The sequence below is a fragment of the Podarcis raffonei genome, chromosome 3 (genome assembly GCF_027172205.1).
Source record: "Podarcis raffonei isolate rPodRaf1 chromosome 3, rPodRaf1.pri, whole genome shotgun sequence".
In the NCBI taxonomy this organism is placed as follows: domain Eukaryota; kingdom Metazoa; phylum Chordata; class Lepidosauria; order Squamata; family Lacertidae; genus Podarcis; species Podarcis raffonei.
In genome coordinates this window covers 13,853,816-13,874,832 of record NC_070604.1, presented here as the reverse complement: position 1 = coordinate 13,874,832, position 21,017 = coordinate 13,853,816, and the positions used below count along the sequence as shown (strand labels likewise).

At 41.5% G+C, this 21,017-nt stretch overlaps 1 protein-coding gene across 2 annotated transcripts in view; it reads left to right on the top strand.

Annotated features, from left to right (window-relative positions):
- Positions 1-21,017, top strand: part of SPTLC3 (serine palmitoyltransferase long chain base subunit 3) — a 65,096-nt gene that overhangs the window by 9,357 nt on the left and 34,722 nt on the right. Inside the window, exons 1-2 of one of the 2 annotated variants that reach the window (XM_053380617.1) lie at positions 11,606-12,335; positions 20,542-20,733. In XM_053380617.1, the coding sequence (XP_053236592.1) occupies positions 12,051-12,335; positions 20,542-20,733 (477 nt within the window). In that variant the 5' untranslated portion in view covers positions 11,606-12,050. Of the gene's footprint in view, positions 1-11,605; positions 12,336-20,541; positions 20,734-21,017 lie in introns of those variants that run through there. The other variant, XM_053380618.1, reaches the window with a different exon arrangement.

The following is a 21,017-nucleotide window of genomic DNA, read 5'->3' as shown; positions in this document are numbered from 1 at the left end:
TTGGGTTCGGTCAGTCAGCCAGTTACAAATCCACTGAGTGGTAGCATAGTCAAGACCGCAGTAGTGTTATTAAATCCGCCTTGCTGTGCCCCTGAGCTCAAGCTTCCCTACGCTGGAGTGCCCTTTGAGTGCAGAGGCAGAGAAAGCATCTGTTTCTCTGCACCCTCTCCGGCTTAGAAGTATTATGGGATGAGAGCTTTTTCTCTGATCCCACCATCCACTTTCCCAGCTGAAATATACTCAGAGTCACAAAGTGATTTCATGCTCTTTATTCAGCTCATAGTGGTGAGGAGGAATGAATGAAAGTCCCCTCAAAGTACCTGCTTTATATACATTATTTATACAATGGGCTGCACATGATTGGCTAATTCCGGAATTCTACTGTAAGCCAATCAGGTTGTGGATTCACTTCTATCTGGAGCATGATTGGGTAGTTCCTGCCAACCAATCATACTGCTGCATTGTTCTAGGACCAATCAGACTGCTGCATTCTGAATCCTATTGTTCTAGGACCAATCAGACTGCTGCCTTTTGGATCCTATTGTTCTAGGACCAATCAGACTGCTGCAGTTTGGATCCTATTCAACTCAGTACATAACACCAGCTATAGAGCCTGAGAGAGGAGCAGATCCACACCCCACAAAAAAAGCCTCCTGTTACATCTCAGAGATGTAGCATGAGGCCTATGGAGTAAAAGGTCATGGTAACAACCTTTTTTTGGGTTGTGAAGGACAGAGGCAAACCCAGGTGGCAGAGGCACATTGGCTTGCCACCGTGCCCTATGGCATTCTGAGTTTGGGCTGCGTGTCAGGCACAGAGGCAGGTTAGTAACAGTGCAGCATCAGCCGCTCCCTTCCATTTCTGTGGCGTAATGGTTAGAGTGATGGGCTCTGACCTGAGAGAGCAGGGTTTGAACCCCCACTCAGCCATGAAGCTCACTGGGTGACCTTGGGCCAGTCATCATCTCTTAGCCTAACCTGCCTCACAGGGCTGTCGTGGGGGTGAAACAGGGAGAAGAAAAACCATGTACACCACTTTGAGATCCTTGGAAGAAAAGGCAGCATAGAAACCTAATTTTAAAAAACGGAGAGGGTTGTTATAATCTGTCTTGCTTTGCTCACTGTGAGCTGCAGAAGGTCTGTATATTTGCCTTTCCCCTTTATATAGCAGGGCTTTGTCATAAAGTCCATTGAGAGCGTTTGCTTCTGTATCTAAGTATTCAAATGGCTCAAGAGAAGAGACACCGCGCCATCAAAAATATTAGAAACAAGTAGATAAGTGAATAGTCAATCACTGCCTATTGAAGATGAGAAGGCGAAGCACTAGAGTTTGGAGTGATTTTTTTTTTTAATTTATATTTATTGAGGTTTTAACAATAAACTCAACGATAACAATAACAATAACAACAAAAACCACTACACACTACACAAATACAAAAAAGAAAAAATATGAAACAAAAAAGAAAGATGAACAATCAAACACGTAAAAGAAAAAAAAACAGCACATAAAATTAAACTTTCCAAAATGTCCTTTCATTAACTTGTTCCTTTGACTTCCTCTCGCCTCCCTTTTTGCATTCTATTTTAATTTGTTATTTTAGCAAATCCTTCTGATTTAACATTACCTGCTTTTTCATAATAATATATTACACAAAATCTTAAAAACAGCTTTTGCAAAAGTCAAATTGTTTAATACCAGTCTCTTTCTAAACTTCTTTAATTTTGCCGTATTTCTGTAAATAGTCTTTAAATTTCTTCCAATCTTCTTCCACCTTCTCTTCTCCCTGGTCTCGAATTCTGCTGGTCATTTCTGCCATTTCCATGTAGTCAATCACCTTCATCTGCCAATCTTCCCGGGTGGGTAAATCTTGTGTCTTCCAATGTTTTGCAATAAGTATTCTTGCTGCTGTCATAGCATACATAAAGAAAGTTCTATCCTTCTTTGGCACCAATTGGCCGACCATGCCCAAGAGAAAGGCCTCTGGTTTTTTCAGAAGGGTATACTTAAATACCCTTTTAATTTCATTATAGATCATTTCCCAAAAGGCCTTGATCTTTGGGCATGTCCACCAAAGGTGAAAGAATGTACCTTCAGCCTCTTTACATTTCCAACATTTATTATCAGACAAGTGGTAAATTTTTGCTAGCTTGACTGGTGTCACGTACCATCTGTAAACCATTTTCATAATGTTCTCTCTTAAGGCATTGCATGCCATAAATTTAATACCAGTGGTCCATAACTGTTCCCAGTCAGCCGCCATAATATGATGTCCAACATCCTGAGCCCACTTAATCATAGCTGATTTCACCGTCTCATCTTGAGTATTCCATTTCAACAGCAAGTTATACATTTTTGACAAATTTTTACTTTTGGAATCTAATAGCTGTGTTTCCAATTTTGATTTTTCCATCTGAAAACCAATTTTTTTATCCAAATTATAAACCTCCATTATTTGATAATAATGGAGCCAATCACGCACCTTGCTCTTTAACTTTTCAAAACTCTGTAATTTCAACTTACCTCCTTCGTGTTCTAAAATTTCCCAATACTTCGGCCAATTGGCCTCCATATTGAGTTTTTTCAAAGCTTTTGCTTCCGTTGGAGACAGCCACCTTGGGGTTTTGTTTTCCAGTAAGTCCTTATATCTTATCCAGACATTGAAGAGGGATTTTCTAACAATATGATTCTTGAATGCTCTGTGTACTTTGACCTTATCATACCACAGATATGCATGCCATCCCATCCGAATGCATTATTAAAACCTTCCAAATCCAAAACATCCGTATTTTCAAGAAGTAGCCATTCCCTCAGCCAGCAAAACGCAGCTGATTCATAGTACAATTTAAAGTCCGGCAGGGCAAACCCACCCCTTTCTTTAGCATCAGTTAAAATCTTAAATTTTATTCGGGGTTTCTTGCCCTGCCAGACAAATCTTGAAATATCTTTCTGCCACTTCTTGAAACACTCCATCTTATCTATAATCTGCAATGCTTGAAACAGAAATAGCATTCTAGGCAATACATTCATCTTTATAACAGCAATTCGGCCCAGCAATGACAATTTCAAGTTCGACCAAACCTCTAAATCCCTTTTCACCTCCGACCAACATTTTTCATAATTGTCTTTGTATAGGTTAACATTCTTTGCTGTCAAATTCACCCCTAGATATTTCACTTTCTTAACCAAAGTTAATCCTGTCTCTCTCTGGAATTTCTCTTTCTCACTGTCTGTTAAATTTTTCTCCAACACCTTAGTTTTCATTTTATTTAGTTTAAAACCAGCTACTATTCCAAACTCTTGAATTAATTCCAGTACTCTTTTTGTACTGGACTCTTGTTCCTGCAGTGTCAATACCAAATCATCTGCATATGCTTTCAATTTATACTGTTTTGCTCCCACCTGAATACCTTTAACCAATTGATCCCTTCTTATTATATTTAACAGGACCTCCAGAACAGATACAAAAAGCAATGGGGAGATTGGGCATCCTTGTTGTGTACCTTTCTCAATTTTAAATTCTTCTGTTACTACATTATTAACAATTAGCTTGGCCTTTTGCTCTGAGCAGATTGCACCTATACCATTCTCATTGGAGTGATATTTGTATGACAATAAGGGTTGTGGGAGAGGGGAGGAAGTCATAGCTGTCAACTTTTCCCTTTTCTTGCGAGGAATCCTATTCAGAATAAGGGAATTTCCCTTAAGAAAAGGGAAACGTTGACAGCTATGGAGGAAGTGAGACCCCTTCCATTGGCCTGCCTGGGACCAGCTTGAATATGGCTTCTCTCTTCCCATGGCTATTCTACCAGGTCACCATAAGAATTTCTGTAACATTATTTAAATACAGTGGTACCTCGGGTTAAGAACTTAATTCGTTCTGGAAGTCCGTTCTTAACCTGAAACTGTTCTTAACCTGAGGTACCACTTTAGCTAATGGGGCCTCCCGCTGCTGCCGCGCGATTTCTGTTCTCATCCTGAAGCAAAGTTCTTAACCCAAGGTACTATTTTTGGGTTAGAGGAGTCTGTAACCTAAAGCATCTGTAACCCGAGGTACCACTGTATTAGTAGCTAAATTGCCTCTATTTTCCCATGATTCAGGCATCTTTTCTTCTTTTTGCATCATGGGTAAGCCTCTGCCTGTGATTTTTTTTATATTAGTTTATAAAGAGTACACCTTGTGTTCTTAAATTATTAATTACTAATTAATTAGTTTCTTAATTAATTCTTACTTAATTAGAGTTTAGGGACTGCTTGTATCAAAAGACTTGTATACTACAGTACCTAGTGTGCCAAGCCAGCTTCGTCATTAAACTTGAATGAGTCGGTTAGATTTTTATCTCTATCTCTTAAACACTTCCTGCTGCACTAGATGTACTATCAGGAATCTGTGTCCATGCTTTTACTGACACAAATGTGAGTTGCAACACCCTTTCACCGCTGACTTTTCCGTAAGTTGGTGTGGGTGTTGTGAGCTTTGAAGGAACCAGGCAGTTTTGAACCCCAAGACATGGGACCTTTCACGAGAAGCAAAAGGGAGAATACCGTCTTAAAACAATGGGTTTTTCTAGGTGCTTACTGCCTTTCGCAGGTATGACAAAACTGGATGGCAGTAGGGCTTTATCCCAAAACATGGAGCACTGCAATGTCACATCTTCAAGGGATTACCTCCACTTAAAATATGTCTAGTGAAATGCACACAAGGCAGTTTTACACTTGTGACGATTGAAAACTTCTTAATGTATCTGACTACATGTCTCTTTTATGGCCTACTTTGCTTCTTCATATTCAGTTTCCATGGTACACAGGATCACCAGTTGAATTAAGTGGAACAGGAATTCTTTATGCTCGGTAACCATAAAACTTGTAGAGCAACTGGTAAGGGTGGCTTGCATAATTTGTCAGCTGTATTTTTTATTAGATGGTATTGTCAGTTTGTCCCTTACCTTGTCATATTCCCCACCTTCGCCTAATGTTTTTTGTACTGAAATCCACTGAACTGAACAATACTAGGTAGTACTTCAATAAGCTTGTGACAACTCATATCACATTCTCAATATAGGTTTGTGCAGTTGTATTCTTTGTTTCTGAACATGGTACAAGGTACTCAATATTCATATAACAAACAGAATCATGCCGTGTATGTGTGTGTAGATAGATAGATAGATAGATAGATAGGTCATTTGACTTCTACCCTTCAAATACTTTTAGTTTATGAGATATCTTTTTAAGAAGAGCAGTTTGTCAAACCCTAGATTACCAGCAATTCAAATTATTAAGGCTAAAGGTCTTCCAGGATTTGGCTGTTGTTAAACAATGAGAAATAAGTTCTTTACTTTTCAAATCCTGTTATGTTTCCATAAAAAGATTCAAAACTGCCAGGTAGAAAGATGGAATAATAGTTAGAATAGAATAGAATTTATTAATTTCGGTCACAGACCAGTTGCAGCTCACATTCAATATCAGGGAAGTCATAAAACACGATAGGGATACATTTGAATTTGCAATTGGGTATAACAGGGGCAATACAGATATAGCAGCAGTTAAAAATATGTAAGTTAAATCTTAATCACTAAAATATAACCTAAAATTTTCATTTAAGGTCTTAGTCATTATGGTAGCACAGCTTGCTCCCCAAGTTTTATGGCAGTCGCACAGAATTTGGTCACCTTTGGCGTGATCTCTAGAACCTTGTCCTCTACCAGGGATTTTAGACATTGAAGTTTGAACCCATTTGGAGATTTTTGTATAGCACGGGTGATAAATGCCGAGCGTATATCCCCATAGAAACGACAGCGTAACAAGGCATGAGAGACAGTTTCTACCTTCATCAAGACACAGGAGCAGACTCGTTCCACGTATGGTTTACCCTTGAATCTGCCCTGCAGTAAGGCAGATGGCAGCACGTTGAATCTAGCGAGGCTAAACGACTGCCTGTATTTAGGTATTTGTAATTTTGACAGATATTTTGCTGAGGTGAACCCTCTCTCCCATTGTCTGTTATTGCTGGGTGTTTATTCATCTCACTCATGTGACATTGCAGTTCCACATCCCAAATCCGTTGGTGGATTATTGCTCTAGCTTTCTCATAACCTACAGCTATTGGGGCATGTGGGGAAAACCCCAAGCCTCTTAGCTTTTCGTGCAGAAATAATAGTTTATTTAAGTTATCCAAGAGATCTCAGTGAACACATTCCAAAATACAGTGGTGCCTCGCAAGACGAAAAGAATCCGTTCCGCGAGTCTCTTGTCTTGCGGTTTTTTCGTCTTGCGAAGCAAGCCCATTAGCGGCGTAGCGGATTAGCGCTATTAGCGGCTTAGTGGATCAGCTGATAAGCGGCTTAGCAGATCAGCTGTTAAGCGGCTTAGCGGATCAGCTGATAAGCGGCTTAGCGGCTTGGGAAAAAGGGGGGGAGGAAAAAAACCCCGCAGGAACTCGCAAGACATTTTCGTCTTGCAAAGCAAGCCCATAGGAAATTCGTTTTGCGAAGCACCTCCAAAACGGAAAACGCTTTCGTCTAGCGGGTTTTCCGTCTTGCGAGGCATTCGTCTTGCGGGGCACCACTGTACAGCCATCTTTGAGCAGTCCTGCCACATGTGTTTATACATACCCACTACATGGCAGCCTCTCCAACACCGTGAAGATGCACCTGGATACACAAAGGAAGGCTGTTGTGGAGTAAGGTACCAGCCACGTACAAACGTTAGAGAGAGGTCTTGAGTTTGACTTGACAAAGACTTGTATGGGTTCATGGCCTGCAGAACATTCCACTGCTCGTCTCCCTGTATGTCCCACCCTGACTTTTGACTCGGGCCCCAAAGGAGGCTTTAATAAGAAGTTCACCTTCAAGGTAGAGACCAGTGAAAATTTCCGTAACTCTTTCTTCAGGACCACTGCCGACTGCATGGGACTAGTTGCAAAAATTAGCATGTCATGAGCGCAGAGCCCCAAATCAGTATAAAGCTCCAATCTTGACTGCTATAGTTCCCTCAAGCATATGGCTAGTGGTTGCACAGTTAAAGCAAACAGTGAGAGCTGGGGACAGCCCTGCCTTGTCAACTTTGAGGATTTGTGATAATTTCGCTGTATTTATCAAAGAATAGCAGGTTACCTACCTAACAATAGTTGCAAGATCACACTTGGAACATGTGATGTGTTGTGCCGGTGCCATCTCAATGTTAGAAGATTTTATTTATTTATTTGCTTGTTCTGTATTGTGAGTGCTTCTTAATTTGGTGGAATTGCATGCCTCATTTATTTTAAAATTTTAAAATAATTACCACCTATGTAAAGCAAAGTTCCCTGGCACTTTTAGGCCCAGGGGAACCTTTTGAAATTCAAGTAACTCTGGTGAGCACTACAAAATGCACATTTTATCACAGAAAACCAACAACAACTGGTGATGCTCAGAAACAACCCCCCCCCAAAAAAGGTAACACACAGACACACCAAAAAAAAAATAGACAAAAAAGTAGGCAACCCATCTCCCCAGCAAAAATAATAATATGAATTAAGTAAATATAAAAAATGGGTGATGAGCCTTGGTGGGTGGGTGAAGGTGACATAATGACCACAAGCACCAGCTTTGGGATTTCAAACTTATGACAACAATAACCTAAAAGCTAGTGCATGGTATTCTTGTCAAAGGCCTATACCGCCCTTGTGACCAGACAGGATTTGAATGCGCTTCATTACCCACTAATAAAACATACGAGGATGAAAGGGTTTTGTGTATGTTCATCTTGCAACACAATGCATTACAACATTACCAGCCATACTAGTTAATTTGCAGATGGCATCTGTGGCATTTGCTCATTTATTACAATGCATGTACATAGTTTATATGCTCTGGTAACCTCAAGGTTGGAGACTCCTTTAGTGCACTCTGTGGGGAAAGTGTTTGGAAACTCAGTGCTGCGGAATGCAGTGGCAAGGCTATTAAACTGGTATCTGCTCAGGAGACTATATAACTTGGGTTATTTGGTTAGACAACCAGTACTTTCTACTAGCCTGGTGTCAGGTTTCACCATAATACTGCCTTGGACTTCTTTATGAGCACCCACTGCTTGCAGCATTCTGCTTACTGACCAAGTTTCTATAAACCCACCCTGGCCATGGAGAAAAGGGGAGTTAGTCTTTGGCCATCAAGATGTAGCAAAGGCTTCTTCCAAACCTAGAGCCAGAAAGGAGATGAACCCTACTCCATCTTCATTTCTGTGATCATAGAGTTGGAAGATGCCACGAGGGAATGCAGGAATCTTTTACCCAATGTGGAGCTCAAGCCTATGGCCCTGGGATTAAGAGTCTCATGCTGTACCAACTGAGCTATCCAACTGAAGCCTGGATTGGTCTTGGCTCTGTGTTTATTAACAGCCATAACAGTGTCTGTCTCGTATCTCAAGCTTCAGAGATAGATGGAGGAGGGAAGGCATTTGCTGACTTGATCTGGCATGTGCTCCACACCTGAAATGCCCACTGGACACAGAGACAAGACAATAAGGCAGTGCACCTCCCCCTTCCATTTCCAAGTGAAAAGGAAGAGGTGTGTGGATTTGCCCCCGAGTCTCTCAGTTGCTCCTAGATTTGAGTGTCCAGGGATGTAGGGGCAAAAGAAACTGATGTCTCTCTAGTTCTCCCTTCCAAGTTAAGGTGGAGGTGTGTGGATTTGCTTCACCTCTGCACCCAAGCATTCTCATGTTGGAGTTCCCTTGACTGCAGAGGCAGAGAAAGCATCTGTTCTCCACCCTGCTACAGCTTTTGAAATGTTATGGGGTGGGAGCTTTTTTCTGACCCACTCCCCTTTCTAGCCCCAAGCCTAGGGCCTAAGAAAAGACCAGGAGAACTTCCTTTCATCTCTTGTTGTGTTTCAGAGTTGAAGTACAAGATCAGGAACAAACCTGGGGGCAGGAGGAGCCATCCTGGCCATGACGAATTTTTGGTTGGCAAGTGTGGTTAGCAAAAATGTGTTGACCCTGTGATGAAGCAAAAAATGTGAAGCACAGAAAGCCTACCCAATTGTAGATACCAAGCAAATAACAGACATCTCTACTCATTGAATTTATGGCTACTAGCCGATATTTATAAACTGCTTCCCAACATGTTTCCAAAGTGGTGCATATTCACTTCTGAAAATCCTACTGAATATAGCAGGGCTTGTAAGTGAAACTTGTGCTGGTTAGGGGAGAGGAGGCAGGAAATAGCAGTGAAAATTCCTTGATTGCACATCCAGAGTTAAAGTTACATCACCCGTTAACAAGTAGCGCTCAGTATGTTATTAGGGACATATAGAAAGCACAAAACATAATGCAAGTGCCCTGACAGCTCCACCTCACGGCCCAACATCCAAGCAGCACACTCAACAGCATTGGTGCACAGGCTCCATGTTATGGGGTGGTACCACTAAATGGCATAGAAATACATTTGCCCTGATTGAGGTGATATGCCAAAACGTATATTGTATTGTTGGGTATATTGCATTTTCTGACTCATTTTTTATTTTCAGCATTATTTTGAAACTTGGCTTCGAGTTTTCAGAGTGCTGCCCTTCTCTTTTATTTTGAGCTTTACTTGCCTTTAAATTATCTGGGTACTGGATGTCAGAATGTCTGAAGGAGTACCACTTAATGTGTATACCGCCACCGCCCCCAGCGTTGGGGTCTGGCAGCTTGAGGTTTTCTGTAGATGCTCAGAACCATTTCCTTACTTGCAACTTCCCTTTGAAACTCCTTTTTGAAATAGGAATGTCTTCCAGGAGAAAGGTTAAGTCTTTTTTGTTTTTGTTTCTTATAAAAAATATTATATAGATTGATGCTGGTGCTGATTTTATTTATCTATTTTGTTAGTTTTGTTCAATTGAACTTTAAATGTTTCGTGGGTTGGGTTGTGGAAAAACAGAATAAAAAGATCTGTCTTGTGCTTCTGTAACCATCTATAGGTTAGCTTCCTCATTTGGTTTTATGTCGGTTTAACGTCCTATTTGTGTCTTTAGTCAGCTGATTACACGTTATGTGACTACATCAGTCTCTCTCCCATGGCTTTTTTTCTGTCAACAACAGTATTCCTGTGTTGTGTTCATTTGTATGTCTTGAACCCTTTTAGGAGCCTCTGCTTTGTTTTGTTTTGTTTTGCTTTGCTTTTTTTTCTTAAACCCTAATCTGTGTAGTTCTAGGATCCTATAGCAAATAAATAGGGTGGCATTGCCAACAAATACAATAAATGATCACCCTTATGTCATTCTAAAGTTTGTGTAGAATGGGGCCAAGATGCATAATGCAGCCTGTTCATAAGACATGCTGTTTGATCACACTCTGCCGACCCATTCAAAGGTGAGAGCAGGATACTGAGAAACGTGTGCTCTTTCAATCAGTGTTGTAGGTTTTCCATGAAAAAACGTTGCATTTCAGAATATTATTTTCAGTCACTTGACATTTTTACATGATGGATTTCAACCGTATTGAGTAATGCAAGTATGCCACATGGTTGATTAAACATCTCAATATCTAAAACTAGCTGAACTACTAACATGATTTAATTAACGAATTGCCATTTGCTCCAATTGAGGGCTAAAGAGCAGTTTTCACTGAGAAAAAAGCAGCGGGACTAAGAGGAAGTGTGGATAAGCCCTGTGTGGGAGCACATATAGTAGAAAACTTTCTGCTACACATCATCCTTTGGACCTTTCTAGGACAGCAAAACACTTTTCCATGACCATACAGAATATCCAGATAGCATGCAAACTTTTTTCCAGTCCCTTTTCTAGTTAATGCACACATACACTTATTTCAAGACTTTCCCTAGACCTGGATTATGTTAAACATAGTCAGAAAACAAATAAAAGATACGAGTATGTGTATAACTGAAATCGCCACCCAAGTCTATTTAAAGTTTGTCAACATGCATGGGCTAAACTATCTCTACAGTGCTGGTCCATGAATGTATTGCCTCTGCGTTCATAACTTTTTTAAAAAAAATGTGTGTGCAAGTCTCTAATCGTGTGTTTTTTATATGTCTTTGAATTAAAACATGTCTCTGTTTCACATCAGGCCTGCATATATTATCATATAAAGATAGGCGTATTGGATGTATGTTAATAGCCCAGCAATTTAAAAACGCCTTCCAAGTACAGTGGTACCTCGGGTTACAGACACTTCAGGTTACAGACTCTGCTAACCCAGAAATAGTACCTTGAGTTAAGAACTTTGCTTCAGGATGAGAACAGAAATCGTGCAGTGGCAGCGGGAGGGCCCATTAGCTAAAGTGGTACCTCAGGTTAAGAACAGTTTCAGGTTAAGAACAGACCTCCAGAACAAATTAAGTTCTTAACCCGAGGTACCACTATATGTACACCTGACCAACACTCCTGCATTTCTCTGTGGAAATGTGTGATCAGGGTTGATTTAACAATGAACAGTGCTGCATGATGGGCCAAAGCTAGTAGAATCTTTTCTGAGCAAACTTCAAGCGTACATTTCATCTGAAGTAAGTGCAGTGTTCCGTCTTTCTGAAGGGTTAATGTATCCACTAGCAGCTACTATTTAATATTACTATTATTTATTAAATTTGCATACGGCCCATCATCTATAGTAGCGCTCAGGGCGGTTCGCAACAAGCCACTAGGCCTGTTACTATGGGAACAGGCGGGCCTTCCTATTTACCCCTCAGGGACTCCTCAGAGTTTAGCACAGGCTTTTGTAGGTTTCCCACCAAAAAAAAGGGTGCTGTGAATTTGACGTCTCGCCTCCCAAGAGACAGTTCTTCTAACACCACTCAGAAGATGAAGGGAGCCTTAAGCGTCCCTTTATATTGTGTATAGAACTAAATTATTTTTTAAAAAAGGCTGAAGGGGTGAGAAGATTCAAAAGAGCCTTCCCCCCCTCTTGCCATCGCCTTTCCTTTAAATGAGCCATTTTTAGTGAGGGTCCTTTGTTTCTAATGAAGGAGCTTCTTTGAATCCTGGAAGAGCTTGGAGGAAAGGCTGTGAAGGAGGAAAGGCTTGGGGAAGGTGCAGAAGAGAGCCCGAAGGCGCCAGTTCCTTCAAAAAACACATTTCTCGATGGGGTTGAGAGGACTGGAAAAATGGATGGGCCATCTCCCCAGGGAGACGTGGAGGGAGATCATGGCCTACATGGAAGGAGGGCACACGCCTTCGCGGCAGGGAGGAGAACGCCAAGAGGCGCCCAGGCGGCACGGGGCAGAGCTGGTGATCAACGTTTTGAAAGAGAAGAGCGGGCCGAGCTCGCCGAGGAGAGGCAACGAAAAGGAGCAGCCCCAAGACGGGGGAGAGGGGCGACCCAACGGCCAGAGCGGAATAGCATTGTCTTTGGAGGGATCCGCGGAGGTAACGCGTGGTCCCAAAGGGTTTTAACGGGGGCCTTCTCAACGTGCCACGTTAAAGGCTTCCGTGGTGCCCAGAATGATGTTCCCATCGCACGCCGTCCTGTTTGCAGGCTTCATCATCCTGTGAGGACAGGATGCTGGGCTAGGTGGGCCTTGGGCCGGATCCGGCCAGGCTCTCCTCACATTCTTAATGCGCCATTGGGGGCACCAAATCTGGAGAGTAGTATGGGGAAAGTGCCTTTCAGCGCCTTGACAGCTAAGTTACGCTGCAGGGCACTGTCTCCCCCCACCCCCAGTGCTATCTAATATCTATATGAAACCTCTGGATCATTGGGATCATTGCCATGAGTATGCTATGTCTCCTTAGCGTCTTAATTGAGAAAGGTTGCACGGCCCCTGGGGCATTGCTTGGACGCAGTGGTGATATGGATGAAGAAGAACATGGTGAGCTTAAATCCTGGCAGAACAGAGGCACTGTGGGTGAGCAGTTCCCACATCCAAAAAATTGGTCAATTGCTTGCTCTGGGCAGGGCTGCACTGCTCCTTGAAGGAGCAGGTTTGCAGTCTGGCAAGTGCTCTTGTCACTGCAGGTGCAGGTAGTTTCTGTAGCTAGGAGTGCCTTTTACCAACTGCAGTTGGTATGGCAAATACAACCATTCCTGGACCAGCAAAGTCTCACCGTAGTAGTTTATGCATTTGTTATTTCAAGAACGGAATAGTGGAATGTGCTTTATGTGGCACCTGATCCGGAAGCTGCCGTTCAGTCAGATTGTTGCAGTGTGATTGCTGACAAAAGTGAGGCCTTGTCAGCATATAACACCTGCGCTCAGAGATATGCACTGGTTGCCAATTTGCTACTGGGCCAGGTTCAAGTGTGTTAGTATTTTTAAAGCCCTTAACAACTTGGGGCCAGTTTCTTTATCAGATTGCCTTACCCCATATATGCCCACTTTGACAGCTTTGATCTGTAGAACTGGCCCCGTTAAAGGTGCCACATAATACCTGTTGCACATTTGTAAGAAATTGATATTTAGTTGTGGCAGCCCCTACTCTCCGGAACTCCCTTCCTATTGACACCAGGCAGGTGCCTTCTAGAAATGCTTTTATTTAGACAAGCCTACCCAGACATGTAGGGATGTGGGTGGCGCTGTGGGTTAAACCACAGAGCCTAGGACTTGCTGATCAGAAGGTTGGTGGTTCGAATCCCCGTGCTGGGGTGAGCTCCCGTTGCTCGGTCCCTGCTCCTGCCAACCTAGCAGTTCGAAAGCACGTCAAAGTGCAAGTAGATAAATAGGTACCTCTCCGGCGGGAAGGTAAACGACGTTTCCGTGCTCTGCTCTGGTTCGCCAGAAGCGGCTTAGTCATGCTGGCCACATGACCCGGAAGCTGTACGCCGGCTCCCTCAGCCAATAAAGCGAGATGAGCGCCACAACCCCAGAGTCGGCCACGACTGGACCTAATGGTCAGGGGTCCCTTTACCTTTACCCAGACATGTAGCATGTTGATGTATGCTTTACTCCAGGCATCCCCAACCTGCTGCCCTCCAGATGTTTTGGCCTACAACTCCCATGATCCCTAGCGAACAGGACCAGTGGTCAGGGGTGATGGGAATTGTAATCCAAAACATCTGGAGGGCTGAAGGTTGGAGATGCCTGCTTTAATCTGTTTATAATTTATTGCTGGTTCTAATTTTTTTTCGATGTTTTAAAGAGTTGGTTTCTACTGATACTTTTGTTGTTTTATTCTCTTTGTCAACTGCTTTGAGGTTTTGGAGCTTTATTTTACAATCAAGCAGTGTATAAACTTTATGAAATAAATAAAATAGCACATGTTCCTGGGCATCAGGGAATAAAATGCAACATTTAAATACAAGGCAGAAATTAAAAGCATCAACAAGAGCAATAAAATGCAGCATAAAACACCATTTTTGGGCAGATAGAAATACAATTGGTAGCCCAATAAAATAAAACCAAAAGTGAATCTTATAGAACAATTTTATTTTAAAGTTGGCTGTTTTTAAAGAAAGATATCTGCCTGGCACTGAAAAGATAACAAAAGGGCATTAGGCAAGCCTCTTGGGAGACGCTCTTTTCATGGCTAGTATTGCCAGCACCGAGAGGACTCCCCCACCCCAGTACTTTATCATGTTTCGCTGTTACTCCCCTTGGCATGGCAACTGTATGTTGAGAAATGTGCCTGTTGCAGCAAACACTGGTAATACCTGTGTAACCTTAGTAAACCCAGTTACATTAAGGAAGTGCCTCAGGGCAGTTCAATGATTTTTTGTGTTCTATATAATGGAAGAATCTTCAAAGCACAGTACTAGGGTGAGGCCTCCAAAGGAAGGAAAAAATGCATAATAAGGAATTTGAATATGAAGATAGCAGAGAGGACGATGTAGAGTACAATAGGCAAAAAGTAAGACAAATGGAAGGTCCCCTTGAAAAAAAGGAGACATTCACCCAGTGAGATCATGTCATAATCAATGCCCACTTAATTATTATTATTTATTTATTTCTAACCCACCTATCTGGCTGGGTTTCCCCAGGCACTCTGGGCAGCTCCCAGCAGAATATTAAAAGCACGATAAAGCATCAAACATTAAAACCTCCCTAAACAGGGCTGCCTTCAGGTGTCTTCTAAAAGTCAGATAGTTGTTTATTTCCTTAGCATCTGATGGGAGGGCGTACCACAGGGCGGGTGCCACTACCGAGAAGGACCTCTGCCTGGTTCCCTGTAGCTTCACTTCTTACAGCGAGGGAACTGCCAGAAGGTCCTTGGAGCTGGACTTCAGTGTCCAGGCTGAACCATGGGGGTGAAGATGCTCCTTCAGGTATACTAGGTATATTCCTTCAGGTATATTCCAGCCTTGATACAACTTTGCTAATATGGTACATTTCTATGACTAGGGGATATTGTATTTATATATTTTGAAATGGAAACTAAACCGCTCTTCGCTTGTAATCTTTCTGATTAGGATCAAAACATGATATTTATTTATAGATGGTGAGGGTTCGATCTTTCATGACCTAAACCAGACAATTGCAAAGTACATGTTGGCACTTCCAGTTGAAGGCAAAGTAAGGTGACTCCCTCTGTGTGGGGCTGGGGCAACACCTGAACCTTTCTGGGGCCCTGTTCTGGCCTGCTGCTTCAGATTCAGTGAAGGACACTATCCTGTCACCAGTGTTCAGCCCAGCGCGTTTTTGTGCACCGTGTTGTCATTGAGCTTTGAGCAGTGAAAACAGGATGGACCAGGTGGGTTATTAGCCTGATCCAGTACATTTCTCCTTAGACTTTATTTAGATACCAGGTATTGTTAGATACCAGGTATTGTTTCCAAATGCTAAATTGAACACAGAAACTCCTGGCATGCAGGGCTGGCCCAAAGCATTCTCACAGTGGCCAACTAGGTGCTGATGGGAAGCACGAACGCATGAGTTCAACAAGGATAACATACGCAAGACTTATATATGCAGCAATGTTCTTGTTTCTTCATGTTCTTTATTCTTCTTGTTCCTGGTATCTCTTTCGGGCATCTAGTTCTCAACTTTCATGGCGCTAAATGAAAAAGACCCGCTGGTCCAAGTTGCAGGCTGTCAAACCTAGCTCTTGCTTAAGAATTGTTGGGAAGACATTTTTGTGCAGATCAGCTTGTCTAAATTCAGAGTCTCCCTTTTGTCATGGTGAAGCTAAATTAAAAGTCCATTCCATCTTATTGTCAGTAACTGGTATCTTGCTGTTCCTAAACACCAGGCGGCAATGCAGTACTTTTCTCTAACGTTGGAAAGATTTCAATATCTGGATACCCTGGGTCTATTTTTTGGTATACAAGGGGGCAGCATCCAACAATGTACAGTGTATGAAAAAAGGATACCACCAGGACTATTGGTGTATTTGGGCCAAGCCTAGCGTACTCCTTCAAGAGAGAGTGTTTCAACCCTCCTTGATAGATAATCTGAAGCAGTTGTTTTGTTATGCTCTCAATAATTTCATGTATGGCCTAATGATCTAACAAGTGCTTTCCTGGAAAGAAAGTGAAAGGAGAAAAGCATTGTGATGTAGGAATTCATAGAGAAGGACAATGACATGAAAGTGGATGCCAGGTGGATGGGTGCATGGTGATTTTGAATCTGTAAAAGCTGGGGTTTTTACTAGACAAAGCTTGTGCAATTTGTGATTAGGGTTGCCAGATTCTGAGTTCAAAAATTCCAGGTTTTATCCCCAGGGTATCTCAAGACTTGACTAGTGAAGGTGGGACTAATAGCACAAACTATTAATTTTGTGCTTGGTCTAGTTTGTTCTTGAAATTGAATTCTGGTGGACAAGTTGGGCCAGCAACAAATGGTTGTAGTGTTTGGAATGCTCCTATTCAGAATTCCTTCTGGCTATCTCTGCTCTTTTCCTCAGTATTCTATACCACTTATTACTTCGCTTCCTCAGTTTTCTATTTCCTTCCTTCTTCCCCAATAGATGGTCAATATTCTGAAACTACTGACCATGTTTAGTCTTCCTTGTGTTGTTTTGGGGTATCCCCCTGCATTGGGTTTTTTTCACCCTAAAGAAATTCGTACTTCAGAGTAATAAAACATAGGTACAAATTGTGTTGCATAACAGGCACTTTTGCATCAAAATCCAAAATGACTTTTCAGATACCTGTTCTAACAAGAGCAGTGAAAAGCGCTAATCTATTCTTCCAAATAAGACACTTGTATGACATGTTTACATTTGCCACGGCCATCTGTCAACAAGTAATAAAGTATACTTTTACAGACTGGAATATTGAGAAACGTAATTGCAAAATGTAATAGGAATAGAAACTTGTGTTTGAAAGCATCCATTTGTCTTTTATAGCTATGTGGTCAAGTCTTATAAGTTGCAAAAAAAGGGAAAGGAAAAAAGAGGTTTATAGCTCCTTTTCTAGTCAAAAGCCTTGAACTTAAATAAAGGGGCCTAAATATGCCTAAAATATAGTCAAGCTTGAAAGCTGACCACCAGGAGGCCCTGTACCAAAGACTATTTTGTTGCATACTGGGCCCACTAGTTTACTGATAATCTCAAGTTTTTGCAAGAAGGTGCTTAATTAGGGGATTAATACAACCATATCCAGCCAAATAATTCCATGTGCATGTATAATAATGGTTCATTTTTAAATGATACTGGAACAGAGTAGACCAAGAGCAAATTAATAAATTGCCAGTGTTTCCTTCACTGAATTGAAGGTGCTGCTGGCCTGTTGTATTTTTTGAGGAAGGCAAGTTGCTGACTTGGGGTTATACAAATTCTCTTACAAGGGAGAGAAAGGTTGTTCCATAAGCATTTTTTGGGTTTCTGGTTAACTTTGGAAGAGAACAAAACTAGAGAAGAATCCTACACTGGCCAGTGATTTCATCTTGTCTTGGCCCTTGGCTGCTCTTCAGGGAGATGGGTGTGTGTGACCTGCAACCATTTGTAAAAATGTGGAGGAATCTAGATCTTCCTGAACAAACCTCAAGAGCCCTCACAATTAATTTGCCCATTGCTTCATGTGGAAAGTTTTAAACCACACGTAAATCATTTTAGTTTAATACTGAAACAATACTAGAAAAATGCTTACTCCAGAAAGATTTGTGTAATATTGAAGATACATGTTAATTTCATAAACTTGTTTAGGTGTGTATGGGCTCATTTGCCCAATGGGCAAGTCTAAAAATAGCTAGCCAAATACCAAATCTCTGTGTCTCATTATTAGCACAAAACCAAGCTCGTTTTAATGTATGTTGAACACAATTACTTACCTTGAAGATCAACCACTAAAGGCCTCTTAAAGTTCACCTGAAGAGACCCCTTGTTCTTACAAACTTCGTGCTAATATACAGCTTGGGGGAATATGTAATCTACCTGGTTAAGCAAGATTCCTGCCACGCCTGTAGTTGTTACTTTTCATTGGAGTTCTTCTATAAATTAGTTTTTGTCCTAAGCTACATGGCATTATTTATAAATTACCTATGTTGCTCAAAAACAGAGTGCACTCAACAAAACACTCTCACCCCACATATATAGCCTTTCTGGCAAAGTGCATTTATGGAAATAAGCTATCTGACAGGTCAACAGGTGGAATGTACCCCAAGTTTGGGGCTGCTAACCAATTTCAGAGAAAAGCAACAAAGAATTAACCACTTTTCTTCTGTTGGCAGTACACATATTAGTAGCACATACCAACTGGAAAGGATTGGAACATTTGCAAATATCTCACTGGAAACAGAATGTGTGGACAGTTGCTATATCGGGGTGGAAACAAAGACTGCAAGCACTGAACAGTACAAGAGACACAGATGATGTTATTGAAATTTGGCATCCTCTTTTAAAATATTCCATTGATAATCCTGAAGAATGGCATCCACCCAAATCACAAACTGGACTTTGCCAAAACTTAATGGACTGATTTACCCTGAGGGAAGGAGTGGGGTAGATTGGGATGGGAGAATTCTTTGGAATTGTTTTTATACACTGAAAATTAATAAAACCTATTGTAAAAAACAGAAAAGAGTGCACTTGTGTATTTATCTGCATTAATTTACATAAATTTTAGATTATTGGTAGTCAATTGCACTAATAATGCATAAATATTAAGCAGTACTTATTAATATTTATCATTACTATTGCGAGTTTTTCATGGAAGTTGGTCATTTCAGTACCAAATGCTGTTGCCCAAGGTACAAATGGTGGTTGTAAGCATGTGTTTCCAAATACTGGAATACTGTGACAGCTCTGCTCTGCAGTTTGATATGAAGAGGAAGAATGTTCCCAAGCTGCTGTCGTTGGTCATTGGATGCCAGTGTCAATGAACCATTTCCTTGGGCTGATGTATTAAATCCTGCCTTCATTTATAATCATGAAGCAGTACAATAATAATGCTTCAAGGTAGATCTGATTTCTGAGATTACAACATGCTAATAATTATTTCCAAAAGCTTTAGAATCCTCATCTCCCACCCCTTCCCCTTTTGCGCTTATCTCCTTAGTGTAAATGCTAGCTAAAGGCAATACTGCTCTCCTGTGTCCATTAGGCTTTTTCTCACATTATATCTATCAACATAAATAGTAATGCTAGCTGTTTTCCTGGCTAATTATTATGAAAATGTGCTTGAATTTCTCTTTACATTTGATACTGAGGCAGGCCAGTGGTGCATCCAACTCCGGGCTCATCTAGACTTCCTTTTGCATTGGGATTTCCAGATCAGTGTCCAGGCAGTTCTTTTTTTATATATCCTGTCAATTTCCTCGGAAAACCTGGTGTTTAATGCTGAATCAGTACAAATCTCAATCTGCAGAAAACTTGTTTGGCATTTATTCCAATTCATCAGTAAACAGTGGGTTTTCGTTGAGGAAAGCGATGGGACTTGTTCCTGGAAAGCACACAAGTCTTGATGAGACCTCAGCATTGCCTCTCTGATATAACAGGCAGTAGCTATTCAGAGTTGGATGCAGGGCTTTCTCAGCACTGTTTTGAGATGCTGGGAATCAGACCTGGGACCCCTCTGTGTGTTAAGCAGATGTTCTACCACTGAACTTTGGCCTATCCATGATTAACATATTTGCATATTCATAGACCCTTTGTATTTGGGGGGAAAGACAATGCTGATAGAAGGCAAAGGAAGAGTGGGGCAGAGAGGGAGAGAGCAATATAGAGTAAAGTTTCACCAGATTCCATACAGTAAATAAAGGCACATGAACTAGAATATTTGTTTTCACTGAGATGGAGCAACTCCTAAGGAACCCACTCCAGGATGAGTCAGTAAATGTTTAAAACAGTGTGCTCTTTCCTACAGACATGCTATTTTAAACCAACAGAATCAGATTGCTAGATTGTTCCTCCTGGTTCAGACCGCAAGCGCAAATGAAGAGGCAAGCATCAAGTTGGTTCTAGGAAGCAGTAATTTTGTTCCATGCATTTCCACCCATGTTTTTTGGTATAGCAAAAATGGCTCACTCAAGAAGTATACCAACACGCTCAGTCCCATCTAAGTATCTTCTAATATCCCAGCCAAGACTCTTAATTTCAAATGGAGGGCAGGCATGGTTAGACATAGGACAACCAGTGATGTGGCTGAGACTCAGACAATTGATGTATTACTGTGTTTAGAGCAAGATTTGTTTAAGGAACGCTGTAGTTTTATGCCCAAGTGAAATAATTATTGCTATAACTTGCTTTATTTCCATTTTCAGGAAAATGGCGTCTCAAACGGAAGCATCTACAAACGAACATTTAATGAGTCCTTTGAACAAGCACCAATGTATGTGTCTATCCTTACGTATGCGGGTTTTGTCGTAGCGACGTCATTTGGTTACCTGCGAGACTTCTTGAGAGCTTGTGGACTTCAAAAAACTATTGTTGCTGTAGAGCGAGAAGAACAAAAGGTATATAGAATCAAAAACTGGTGAATGCTCTGGTTCCTTCCCAAGCAGGAAGGGAATGTCCAGAACAGGGTTGTAGGTGGAGGATTCGACTGTCACTTGCCCTTCAGATCTCAGGTTCCCATACTGCTTTCCATCCATCCCCCGACATAGGATGTCTCAAGACACATCTGTGGCAGAAGTCTGCATGTGTCAGGCCACAGTTGGAGAGAGATCCCTTACTGACAGTACTGTTTTAGATGCCTGCCTTTTTCATTTTGGAATTTCTATCTAAAATATCAAAGTCA